Here is a 13867-nt window from a genome sequence, read left to right as displayed (position 1 = left end):
TTTTGTTTTAAATACCAACACCCTATTTCTTCATGCAATCACTCCTGGAGTGAATCACTCTTTCCGGACAGTCTTATAAAATAAACTAAAATATTAGAGTTTCAATCCAGTATCCCAGACATTGCTGGGGTCTGGTCAAGGATCGTAACATCTGCCTCAACCATGTTCTTGAGCCCCAGCTTTAGCACCTTCTGTTGCTATTCTTATGTTCACAGCAATTAGTCCACGGCTGCTACATTGGGGATTTCTTGGGATTGTCCCTGCGATTACTAGCCGCCAAACAATTAAGATGCAGTCAGAGGAGACTTTCAATCAGCGTTAAATAGATCTGAACTCAGACTCCCAAGTTTAAAGGCTAATGTTCCAACCCGCTTTAATTTTGATCCTCGTCATGAGTCTCGGCTTTTTCATTTTTCCTTTCTCTTGGGCACCTTCCATGCCAGCTGCCTGCTAAAATGCCAATTATGCTGAGACATTCTAAAATGCGTAGAGAGAGTGCCCAAAAACACCGGCAACCTCGTTGAATGGAGCTGGCATGTGGAGGATCAACAGATGCAAACACAGTACCCACCTGCTCCACGTGACGAAAGCGATTGCGTACCAACAAGCTGCTCCACTTTAAATTTATCTCACTGCCTTTTTGCAAGACTGCATGTGACATTTAACTTGGATCCAACCCAAAGTGAATTCTACTTGTCATCATGAACGGTTTCAGAAATAACACTTCAAAGTAGTCACATTAATCTGTTTTAAAAGTACCTGCTGTGCAAATCACTGTCAATCTTCTGTCCTCCATCGTCCATGAAATTAAAGGCCCCTGTCACATTATCCAAATCTTCCGTATGCTGCCTTTTATAATGCAGTCCTCTAACAAGAAAATCATTCAGTAGGTTTACATTTAAGGTCTACAAAACTAATTTTTTTTAAATTGTAAAGTCATATTTTATATTGTTTTCAGCCAATTTATCCTGAGCATATTTCCATATGATCATTTTACTTTCGCTGAAGTATATATGTAATCTTTGTTGTAGCAGGGGCTCCTAGGGAAAAAGAACAAAATCTGGTTTAATCTACTTCCCATTGTGGATGAGCTAACATCTGCTCAACAAAACTCTGAAACCCAAACACTAACCAGCAAATTCCCAAACCAAACAAACCAAGTCCTTATATTCTGGGTGTTAAACAGACGGGGCCGGATTCTCCGTTCCTGACACCGAGGCAGGATTTGTGGAGTTCTACTACAGCAAAACTGGCGCCGCTTTGGACCAAGTTACTAAACGTTAAGGGGCTAGCACCGACACCTTGTGGAACACGATCGATTCCAATGAGAAACGCTGCAGGATTCGCCGGGTTTGGGATTGTCACTCAGGGGGCTACAGCAACATATGCACACTTCACTCCCCACTCACACCATCCCAGCCAACAAGATGGCAGCGGGGAGAGCGGCACCTGTTAGCATGGTGTGTGTCCCCATCGTGGTGGTCCCGTTTGGCACTGAAGACTCTGCTCCTGCATGCCCCCCTCCCCCACCTCCGCACCCCTGGCTCCGTGGTGCCCGGCACCGTGGGGGCCTCTGGCCCTGGCACCCATCCTGCTGCCAGGGGTACCATCGGCTGATACCTCCCTTGCCAGCGGTGAGCTCCGTGGCCTCTATTCGGCGCCCCCCTCACGGGCTATTGTGAGTGTTGCCCTTGGGTGGGCCACATGATGCCCCACCAGCAGGTGGCGGCCGGTTTAGGGGCGGTGGTATGGTGGAGGGTGGGGACTGGGGCGCAAGGGATGGAAGGGTGGGAGCACCCACACAGCTGGTATCACTCTGCAGAACCAAGGGCCATGGTGGGTGGTCAGCAAGATGGCTGACTTGAAGGCCACGGCAATCGCCTTTCCCAATTTCGGTGTCGGCTGATGGAGAATCCGGCCCACAATCTTCGGACAGCTTCGTGATTCTGATTATTTTTTTTGAAAATTCAACCAAGAAACCAAGATCAGCAGCAACCCAGTAACTGTCAAGGGAGTGATCTCTGTCCAAAGATGGCAAGTGAAACCCCCTGCAATTTTAGAAACAATTCTACGCTGTGTGTCTGTCTGTGTCTGTATGTGTGATGGGGAGTGGTGGAGAGGTTGTGGGAGTGAGGGGAGTGTTCGAGGGAGGTGGGGGCACAGTGGAGTTGCTGGATGAGTTGGGGAATATTGGGGTGGGAAAGGTTGGAGGGGCACTGGGGTGGGGAGGATGGATGAGATGGGAGAAGGTCAGGGAATGGAGAAGAAGTGAATGGGGAGGTTCAAGAAGGTGTGGAGAGTCTGGAGGGGATAGGGCAGGTTGGAGGGGGGTGTGCAAAGTTTGGATGAGGGTTGGGGGAGTGGGCAGGAGTTTGGAGTGGGTAAGGGAGGTTGGGAGGTACAGGAGGTTGGGTGTGGGGGAGATTGGAAGGGGATGGGAGATTAAGGGTGCTGGGATGTGAGATTCAGGGGGGGAAGGAGGAGGTTGGATGTGAGGTGGGGGGGTAAGGTTGGCAGTGAGACTGGGATAGAAGGTGGGTTTGGGGTAGATTGGGGGTTGGAGTGGGTGGGCTGCGTGGTTGATGGTGTTGGGAGAAGATTGGTGGAGGGGTTGTGGTAGGTTGAATGGGGATGGGCATAATGTTGGAAGGGGATGGGCAGGATTGGGGTTTGGGGGTTGGTGGGAGTTTGGGGAGGAATGGGGAGAGGTTGGAAGGGGATGGGGAAGTTGGGGGGAGGACAAATGGGGTGAGATTGGGAGGGTTGGAGGGAGGATGTGGAGGTTGGATCAGAGGGGTGGGGTTTGGTAGGGGGGGTTGGATAGTGATGGGGGGTTGGAAAGGGAAAGGGGAGGTAAGGGCAGGAGAGGGGTGGGAGGCTGAAGTGTTTGGAGGGTGTGGATGATCGGAGGTGGTGGGAGGGGAGATTGGGTGAGGGGATAGGGGAAGTTGAGTCATGGAGGTGGCAGTGAAGTTGAGGGGGTTGGAGGGTGGGGGTAGGTTGGGAGGGGGTAGGGGCGATCAGGTTGGTGGGGGAGGTTGGTGAGGCTGGGTGGGGTGGGTTGAAGGGAAACGGAGGGAAACTTTTAAGTTTTAGCACCACAAAATTAAATACTATACACTGCTCAAAATTCCCTTTTGAATTAAACCAGCATATAAATAGCAGTTTACATTTTCCTCCAATTTCATCATTGCTGTAGTCAATCTGCCGACTGCATGCAGGTGTAATGAAAGAAAGGCAAAACGTACATTTATACAACATCTTTTGTGACGTCCCAAATCACTTTACTGCAATGTTATCAAATGGTGGAGAAAGCTTGAGCGGCCAAATGTCCAGCTCCTGTTACAAGGACACATGTTCATATGTCATTCTGGACGGATGAGACAAGATGGCTTTTGTCACCTATAATTATCTTGCGAACAAAGAGTAGAATTATGGCTGGACTCACTTTATTTTGTGGCTGATAATAGTTTAAGTGAGCAGGCTTTATGGGGTGAAATTGATAATGTGGGAGTGGATAATGGACTCATAGTGAGTCAGTGACCTGTTTTATACCGCATATGATTCTCTTTTTTAAAATATTTTTATTAAGGCATTTGTATAAACATTAAACACAAACCAATACAAGAGTGAGAACAAATAGAAACCTCAAAACGAATAAATAACTACCCCAACCTCCCTGCCGTTCCCCTTCATCCAACCTGCCTTGCCTATTTTAACCCCTTTATTCCTCCCCTTCCCCTTCCCCCACTAACACCTCAATTTTCCTTGAAGAAGTCGATGAACGGCTTCCATCTCCGGGCAAACCCATCAACCGACTCTCTTAAGGCAAACTTAATTTTCTCCAGTCTCAGGAACTCTGCCAGGTCGCTCACCCTCACCCCCGGCTTAGGTGGCACCAAGTCCCTCCGAGAGGCCAGCAAAATCAGTCTTCAGACGACCAGGGAGGCAAAAGCCAAAACGTCGGCCTCTCTCACCTCCTGGACTCACGGAACCTCCGACACTCCAAATATCACCACTTCTGGACCCGAGACCACCTTCACCTTCAGCACCTCAGACATGACACCCGCGAACCCCTGCCAGAACCCCTTCAGCTTTGGGCATGCCTAAAACATGTGATCTTGGTTCGCAGGCTTCCCTGTGCACCGCCCACTCCACTCCCTCAAAGCACCTACTCACCCTGGCCACAGTCATACGCACCCTGAACTACCTTAAACTGAATAAAGCTAACCTGGCACACGACGAAGATGCATTCACCCTCCTCAGAGCCTCCTCCCACAACCCACAATCTACCCCTCCACCCTCCCCAGTTCCTCCTCCCATTTCTGTTTGACTTCCCGTATCAGGGCTCCTTCTCAGTCCATTAGCTCCTTGTAAATCCCGGACACCTTGGCGGCCCCCCGCGGCCACGTTCTGACGCCGGCATGAATAGCGGCGCCAACCACTCCGGTGGCAACAATAATGAGGAATGCTCCCCTTCCTAGGGGGTTAGGTCGCCGCCGGAATGGTGCCACAGCTCCAGGTGGCACGGAACGAGTTCGGCCGAATCCCACACGGCGGGACCTGGAAGGGGTGTCTGCGGGGGCCGTCCTGGAGGGGGGGCAGGGGGATCCGACCCCAGGGACCCGGGGGGATCCGACCATGAGCGGAACAGCCGGCGTGATTCCGCGCATGTGCGTGGGTTCCCATCTCCGCGCCGGCCCCCGGGGCCCCATGGAACCAGCCCGCCCGCCGATCGGTAGGCCCCGATCGTGGGGCAGGCCACCGTGGAGGCCCCCCCTGGGGTTGGATCCCCTCCCTCCACGACGGCCCCCGCAGGTCCCGCCGTGTGGTACTCGGCCAAACTCGTCATCCACTCGGCCCATCGGGGCTCTGCGAATTGTCAGGCCGCTTTCAACGGCCCCGACCAGCGAGGCGGCGAACCCGCGGGCGTCCGGGAATCGGCACCGGAGAATCGGTAAGCCGGCGTCAGGGTGCAATTCTCACATCCCCCAGGGATTCTCCAACCGGCGCGGGTTCGGAGAATCCCGGCCCTTATCCTCACCCACTTCTGCTTTCAATATCTCCTTACCTGGTAGACCTGGGGGCAGCAACTTGGGAAATTACAGCACCTGCTTCCTCACATAATCCCGTACCATTCTCACTGGGCAGCTCATACTCCTCCTCCAGTTCTTCTAAACGCGAAAAGCTACCCCCCCCCACAAACAGGTTCCCAAACCGCTCGATCCCTTTCTGTCGCCACCCCCGAAATCCCGCATCTAACCCACCACCCCTCGATGCCCCCACTCCAACAACCTGTTCTTTACCTGTGGCGATTTCCCTGCCCACACAAACCCCAGATCAAAGCTCAAAGCATTAACCTTCCTGAAAAATGAGTTTGGGATAAAGACCATAAGACCATAAGACATAGGAGTGGGAGTAAGGCAATTCGGCCCATCGAGTCCACTCCACCATTCAATCATGGCTGATTTCAACTCCATTTACCCGCTCTCTCTCCATAGCCCTTAATTCCTTGAGAAATCAAGAATTTATCAACTTCTGTCTTAAAGACACTCAACGTCCCGGCCTCCACCGCCCTCTGTGGCAATGAATTCCATAGACCCACCACTCTCTGGCTGAAGAAATTTCTCCTCATCTCTGTTCTAAAGTGACTCCCTTTTATTCTAAGGCTGTGCCCCCGGGTCCTAGTCTCCCCCGCTAATGGAAACAACTTCCCTACATCCACCCTATCTAAGCCATTCATTATCTTGTAAGTTTCTATTAGATCTCCCCTCAACCTCCTAAACTCCAATGAATATAATCCCAGGATCCTCAGACGTTCATCGTATGTAAGGCCTACCATTCCTGGGATCATCAGTGTGAATCTCCGCTGGACCCGCTCCAGTGCCAGTATGTCCTTCCTGAGGTGTGGGGCCCAAAATTGCTCACAGTATTCTAAATGGGGCCTAACTAATGCTTTATAAAGCTTCAGAAGTACATCTCTGCTTTTATATTCCAAGCCTCTTGAGATGAATGACAACATTGCATTTGCTTTCTTAATTACGGACTCAACCTGCAAGTTTACCTTTAGAGAATCCTGGACTAGGACTCCCAAGTCCCTTTGCACTTCAGCATTATGAATTTTGTCACCGTTTAGAAAATAGTCCACGCCTCTATTCTTTTTTCCAAAGTGCAAGACCTCGCACTTGCCCACGTTGAATTTCATCAGCCATTTCTTGGACCACTCTCCTAAACTGTCTAAATCTTTCTGCAGCCTCCCCACCTCCTCCATACTACCTGCCCCTCCACCTATCTTTGTATCATCGGCAAACCTCGCCAGAATGCCCCCAGTCCCGTCATCTAGATCGTTAATATATAAAGAGAACAGCTGTGGCCCCAACACTGAACCCTGCGGGACACCACTCGTCACCGGTTGCCATTCCGAAAAAGAACCTTTTATCCCAACTCTCTGCCTTCTGCCTGACAGCCAATCGTCAATCCATGTTAGTACCTTGCCTCGAATACCATGGGCCCTTATTTTACTCAGCAGTCTCCCGTGAGGCACCTTATCAAAGGCCTTTTGGAAGTCAAGATAGATAACATCCATTGGCTCTCCTTGGTCTAACCTATTTGTTATCTCTTCAAAGAACTCTAACAGGTTTGTCAGGCATGACCTCCCCTTACTAAATCCATGCTGACTTGTCCTAATCCGACCCTGCACTTCCAAGAATTTAGAAATCTCATCCTTAACAATGGATTCTAGAATCTTGCCAACAACCGAGGTTATGCTAATTGGCCTATAATTTTCCATCTTTTTCCTTGTTCCCTTCTTGAACAGGGGGTTACAACAGCGATTTTCCAATCCTCTGGGACTTTCCCTGACTCCAGTGACTTTTGAAAGATCATAACTAACGCCTCCACTATTTCTTCAGCTATCTCCTTTAGAACTCTAGGATGTAGCCCATCTGGGCCCGGGGATTTATCAATTTTTAGACCTCTCAGTTTCTCTAGCACTTTCTCCTTTGTGATGGCTACCATATTCAACTCTGCCCCCTGACTCTCCGGAATTGTTGGGATATTACTCATGTCTTCTACTGTGAAGACTGACGCAAAGTACTTATTCAGTTCCTCAGCTATTTCCTTGTCTCCCATCACAAAATTACCAGCGTCATTTTGGGGCGGCCCAATGTCAACTTTTGCCTCCCGTTTGTTTTTAATGTATTTAAAGAAACTTTTACTATCATTCCTAATGTTACTGGCTAGCCTACCTTCAAATTTGATCCTCTCTTTCCTTATTTCTCTCTTTGTTATCCTCTGTTTGTTTTTGTAGTCTTCCCAATCTTCTGACTTCCCACTACTCTTTGCCACATTATAGGCTTTCTCTTTTGCTTTGATGCATTCCCTAACTTCCTTTGTCAGCCATGGCTGCCTAATCCCCCCTCTGATAACCTTTCTTTTCTTTGGGATGAACCTCTGTACTGTGTCCTCGATTACTCCCAGAAACTCCTGCCATTGCTGTTCTACTGTCTTTTCCACTAGGCTCTGCTCCCAGTTGATTTTCGGCAGTTCCTCCCTCATGCCCCTGTAGTTACCTTTATTTAACTGTAAACCTTTATATCTGATTCTACCTTCTTTCTTTCAAATTGGAGATTGAATTCGACCATATTATGATCACTGCCTCCTAAGTGCTCCCTTACTTTAAGATCTTTAATCAAGTCTGGCTCATTACATAACACTAAGTCCACAATGGCCTGTTCCCTCGTGGGCTCCATCACAAGCTGTTCGAAAAAGCCCTCCTGTAAACATTCAATGAATTCCCTTTCCTTGGGTCCACTGGCAGCATTATTTACCCAGTCCACCTGCATATTGAAGTCCCCCATGATCACTGTGGCCTTGCCTTTCTGACATGCACTTTCTATTTCGTGGTGCATTTTGTGCCCCCGGTCCTAACCACTGTTAGGAGGCCTGTACATAACTCCCATTATGTTTTTTTTGCCTTTGTGGTTCCTCAACTCTACCCACACAGACTCCACATCATCTGACCCTATGTCGTTTAGTGCTATTGATTTAATTTCATTCCTAATTAACAAGGCAACCCCGCCCCCTCTGCCCACCTCTCTGTCTTTTCGATAGGTTGTGAATCCCTGGATGTTTAAATGCCAGTCCTGAACCCCCTGCAACCATGTCTCTGTGATGCCTACCACATCATACCTGCCAGTCACAATCTGGGCCACAAGCTCATCTACCTTGTTCCGTACACTGCGCGCATTTAAATATAGCACCTTTAATTCTCTATTGACCGTCCCTTTTTGTTTTCTTAGTGTGGAGGACCTTGGTTTACTGAGCCTTTCCATACACTGTGTCATATTTTGTGGGATGGGGACAATCGTAACCACTCTTGAGTTTTGTCTGTTCGTGTTTTTTTGTATTCCTAAGCAGCTACGCTCCCTGCTGATTACTTCACCTATTGGTTCCCTGACTTTCCCTTCCCCCCCAATCTTTAGTTTAAAGTCCTATTGACCACCCTATTTACTCTTTTCGCCAGAACACTGGTCCCAGCTCGGTTCAGGTGGAGACCATCCCAACGGTATAGGTCCCCCCTGTCCCAAAACTGATGCCAGTGTCCCATGAAAAGGAACCCCTCATTCCCACACCACTCTTTCAGCCACGTGTTAACTTCCCTTATTCTTGACTCCCTATGCCAATTTGCACGTGGCTCGGGCAGTAATCCGGAGATTATGACCCTGAGGACCTGTTTTTTAATTTGAATCCTAGCTCTTTATAATCTCTAAACAGGTCCTCTTTCCTAGACTTGCCTATGTTGTTGGTACCGACATGGACCACAACAACTGGATCCTCCCCCTCCCTCTCCAGTATCCTTTCAAGCCGGTCAGAGATGTCCCGCACCCTAGCACCGGGCAGGCAACATACCATGCGGGACTCTTTATCCTGCTCACAAAGGATACTATCTATCCCCCTGATAATAGAATCCCCTACAACTACAACTTGCCTATTTACTCCCTCCCCTTGAATGGCCTGCTGAACCATGGTGCCTTGGTCAGCTGACTCATCCTTCCTGCAACCCTGTTCGCCATCCACACAGGGAGCAAGTGCCTCATATCTGTTGGACAGTGTCAAGGGCTGAGGCTCCTGAGTTCCTGACTGCTGGTTCCCTTTACCTGCCTGACTTGCAGTCACACCCTGCTGTCCCTGGCAGGATTTAAACTACTTACTCTGACAGGTGTGACTGCCTCCTGAAACACAGTGTCCAGGTAAGTCTCCCCCTCCCGGATGTGCCTCAGTGTTTGAAGCTCAGACTCCAGCTCATCAACTCTGAGCCGGAGCTCTTCGAGCAGCCAACACTTACTGCAGATGTGGTCGCTGCAGCTCGCAATGGGATCTGCCAGCTCCCACATCAAGCAGCTCAAGCACATCACCTGACCAGCCATCACTAATTAATTAATTAGTTTAATTTAAGTTTATGGTGGGGGCAGCTTCAGCCAATCAGACACTAAAGACCTGGAGGTTCTGAAAAACAATTAAGAGCCTGGGGAATACCTAATTTTCACTGTCTGCACCCACCCCGCCAGTGATAACGGGAGCATATCCCACCTCTTGAAATCCCCCCTCATCCGTTCCACCAACAGTGCCAGATACAATTGATGCAGTTGTTCCCATCCTCGTGCCACCTGGATGCCCAAATATCTGAAGCTCGCCCCCACCACCCTAAACGGCAGCTCACCCAACCTCCTCTCCTGTTCCCTGGCCTCGATCAGGAAGACTTCACTCTTCCCCATTTTTAACTTGTATGCGGAAAACCGGCCAAACTCCTCTAAAATATTCATAATTCCTCTGATGCCTCCCAGTAGGTCCGAGATATAAAGTAGCAGGTCGTCCGCATATAGCATGATCTTGTGCTCCAACATCCCCGCTCCCCCCGTACTATCCCTCTCCAATTCCTTGAAGTTCTAAGCACCATTGCCAGTGGCTCTATTGCCAAGGCAAAGAGCAATGGGGAGAATGGGCACCCCTGGCTTGTCTCACAGTGTAGCCCGAAGTGGCTCAAGCTCACCCAATTTGTCCATACACTCGCTACCAGTGCCCTGTACAACAAACGGACCCAGTCCACAAACCCTTGTCCGAACCCAAACTGGCCCGACACTTACCACAAAAACTCCCACTCCACCCGATCGAATGCCTTCTCTGCATCCATTGCCACTGCCACCTCCAAATCCTGTCCCTCCGGGGGCAGCAGTAATCTCTTGACATTCGTCGTCAGGTGTCTCCCCTTTACAAACCCCATCTGATCTTCCCCATCACCCCCGGCACACTGTCCTCAATCCGTGAGGTCAGGATATTTGCCAGTAATTTGGGGTCCACATTTAACAACGATATCAGGCGATAGAAACCACACTGCTCCGGTTCTTTATCCTTCTTTAATATTAAGGATATGGAAGCCTGTGATAATATGAGGGGAGTTCCCCCTTATCCCTCTCCTCGTTATATGCCCTTACCAGCAGGGGGCCCAGATCCCCAGAAAAAGTCTTATAAAATTCTAAACGGAACCCTTCTGGACCCAGGCCTTCCCTGCCTGCATTGCCTCCATGCCCTCCGTCACCTGCAGCAGTCCAATGGGGGCCCCCAGCCCCTCCACCAGGTCCTCCTCCACCTTGGGAAACTCCAACCCGTCTCGGAATCGCCGCATTCCGTCCCCCCAGGTTGGAGTCTCCCATTCATAAAGCCTCTTATAAAACTCCCCAAAACCTCATTGACACCCACTGGGTCCGGTACCACTCTTCCCCTCTCGTCTTTCACCCATACCATCTCCCTCGCCACCTCCTGCTTCCTAAGTTGGTGAGGCAGCATCCTACGCGCCTTCTTTCCATGTTCGTACACTGCCCCTTTGGCCCTCCGCAACTGCCCCACTGCCTTCCCCGTGGACGCCAGCCCAAACTTCATCTGGAGCTTCTGCCTCTCCTTCAACAACCCTGCCTCCGGGGTCTCCGTGTCCCTCCTATCCACTCGCAAAATCTCATCCACCAGCCTTGCCATTTCCACTCTTTCCACCTTGTCCCTATGCGTCCGAACCGATATAAACTCTCCCCTGACCTTAGTGCCTCCCATAGCATGGTGGCCGAAACCTCACTGGTTTCATTCAGTTCCACATACCCCGGAATGGTGGCCCTCACTCGCTCACACACCTCCTTGTCCGCTAACAGCCCTACGTCCAGCCTCCACTGCAGGCACTGCCCCCCCCACCGGTCCACCTGCAGGTCCACCCAGTGTGGCGCGTGACCAAAATCGCCGAATACCTGGAGTCGACCACCCCTGTCAGCAACATCTTGTCCTCCACAAAGTAATTGATCCGCGAGTACATCCTGTGCACATGGGAGAAGTACGAAAATGTATTTTGTGAGGCCTTGGGTCCATCCCCCCCCCGCCCTTCCTCTTACGCTCCATAAACCCCTTCAGCTCCTTCGCCACCGCCAACACCCTCCCCGAGCACGGGCTCTGTAGTGATCTTTACATGGGTATGTACAGAAGGGGCAGATGGGACATGGAAAGACCACTAGGGGACAGCACTGGCGGGAATAAAGGGGGAAGCAAGCAGCCCTCAAGCCTCTTTGGCTGATTAGACTGTGAGGAGAACAAAGGCAGAGATTTAGCTCAGGGCTGCTAGTGTGGTCAGGCCTAGTTGGAGTGTATAGAAAAGTTGTAACCTTCGACTAGTACAGTTCTTAAAGTAAGAGCTCACGCAGTTATTTAAGTTGTGTTACTCAATAAACTTTATGTAAAACTTCTGGATGACTTTGAGCCTTCTTCCGAAAACCTTTGCTGTAACTGAATTGAGTAGCACCATGTTACCTGCCATACAGGTAACAAAACAGGCTCAATGACCGTGTTAAAGTGTCGTCCCCCCAATCAACCGGTGCGAGTCCAGGTCCGAGATCTTCCCCAGCACCTGCCTGCCTCAACATCGTCACAATTTGGGACATAAACATTCACCAAGACCATTGGCATGCCCTCCAGCTTCCCACTCACCATCACGAACCTCCCTCCCGAATCTGCCACTATATTCCCCACCTCAAACGTCACCCGCTTGTTTATCAGCACCGCCCCTGCGCTAATCATATCTAGTCCTGAATGGAACACTTTCCCTACCCACCCTTTCCTTAGCCTAGTCTGGTCCAACCTTCAAGTGCATTTCAAGCTCCTAAGATGCACGAACACGCGTGACCGCTTGACTGGCCCATTCAGCCCTCTCATGTTCCACGTAATCAACCTAGTCGGGGGGGGGCACCCCACCCCCCTCCCCTGCCGAACAACCATATCCTTTGTTGAGCCAGACCCCGGCCCGTGCCAAGCAACCTTCTCGGCCTGCCCTGGGATGTCCACCACCACCACCTCCATGCTACTCCACAACAGCCATACCTTTGTCTGCATTACCCTCTCCTACACTCCCTTAAACAAGACAACACTCCCAACCCCCCCCCCCCCCCCCACTTTGACTAACCACCTGCTCACCCCTCACTGCGCTCCAGTTAACTAGCTCACCCAGCTAGCCTGGCAGCCCCCGCCATTGGCGCCAAACCTCCTACCCCCCACTGATTCCCCTCCCCACCTAGCACACACACCTCCATAGAACAAACAACAATGAAATAAAAAAAGGTACACTCACCCTCCAAGTTCTCCCTCTCCTGCTAGTCCCAAAATAATGCTCTCGGCCGTTGTAAGTCACCCAGAGGCAGACTGGGTACAGCATCCCAAATGTCACCCCCTTTTTAAAAGAGGGCAGCCTTCACTCGGTTGAACCCGGCTCTCCTCTTCGTCGGTTCCACTCCGAGGTCCTGGTACACCTGGAGCTTAATTGCCTTCCCAGGTGCACCTCCTCGTCTGCCTGGCCCACCACCAAATCGTCTTGTTGAGGAATCGGTGGAGCCACCACCATCGCCCTCGGCGGCTCATTCGCCTGCGGCTTCCTCATCAGCGCCCAAACACCCGGCCGACCTTCAGGAGCTGGTCAAAGGCCCCACCCCCAAAACAGCTTCTCCAGCATCTTGGTTACATATGAGCCAGCTTCCTCGATGCCCTCTGACATCCCTACGATTCTTAAGTTTTGTCTCCAGGAGCGGTGTAGCCAACTGAGTTGGCCACTTCCCGACTTAAAATGGAGAACCGCAAAGGCTGAAGGGAAATTCAGCCAACACAGGCAAAGACTAGCAAATACCGAAATCATGTATATTGGAGCCTGCAAATCAACCAGGCGGCACTGAAACCAGCAGCCATCTGCATAGTAATGTAGCAGCAATCTACATAGTAATGTGCGATTCCCAGGCACAATGGCAACAGTTAAGGTAAACAAAGCCAAGCCAGACTCCTCGGCGCCAGCAGGAGCCAAGACAAAGGAAGGCCAACAGATACTTAGGGACCGCCCAGCGATCAGGGAGCCACTCCAGCATTGGAGAAATCGATCCAAGTGATCGGAACGCAGTCCAATCATTTGGAACCAGGTCCGGGGTCCGCCCCGAAGGGCAGGAAGCCCCTGGGGACTATAAAGTAAAGCCCCCAAGTTCAAATCATCCTTCTTTGACAGGGTCACTCAGCAACTTGAACCAACCCTTGACAGTGACCTGCCTCGCTGCCGCCAACCAAGTAAGTCTCAAGTCAACGCTCGCTACGAGATAGGCGTTCCTAGCTACCAGTCCATACCAGCTTTTGAATCCTGCAGACTCAGGACCTGAACAAAAGGCCATTTGTTCCCCTGACCTGGTGGGCCAGTCTGAAGCTAAGTATTGGCCTTTTAGTGATAGGAATAGTCTAGAAAGTAGAGTTTATGCATGAGTAGTGATTTACTGTGTATAATAAATGTGTTTTGATTTGAATCTTA

At 50.7% G+C, this 13867-nt stretch overlaps 1 protein-coding gene across 2 annotated transcripts in view; it reads right to left on the bottom strand.

The window, feature by feature from the left end:
* Positions 1 to 13867, bottom strand: part of st8sia5 (ST8 alpha-N-acetyl-neuraminide alpha-2,8-sialyltransferase 5) — a 132670-nt gene that overhangs the window by 78032 nt on the left and 40771 nt on the right. Inside the window, exon 2 of one of the 2 annotated variants that reach the window (XM_072497472.1) lies at positions 760 to 867. The exons of the other annotated variant lie outside the window; for it this stretch is intronic. Within the exon in view, the coding sequence (XP_072353573.1) occupies positions 760 to 867 (108 nt within the window). The remainder of the gene's footprint in view (positions 1 to 759; positions 868 to 13867) is intronic. 2 annotated transcript variants of the gene reach the window in all.

The sequence above is a fragment of the Scyliorhinus torazame genome, chromosome 3, assembly GCF_047496885.1.
Source record: "Scyliorhinus torazame isolate Kashiwa2021f chromosome 3, sScyTor2.1, whole genome shotgun sequence".
Classification (NCBI taxonomy): domain Eukaryota; kingdom Metazoa; phylum Chordata; class Chondrichthyes; order Carcharhiniformes; family Scyliorhinidae; genus Scyliorhinus; species Scyliorhinus torazame.
Note: the sequence above shows the minus strand (reverse complement) of the source record. Positions and strands in the feature narration are given on the sequence as shown.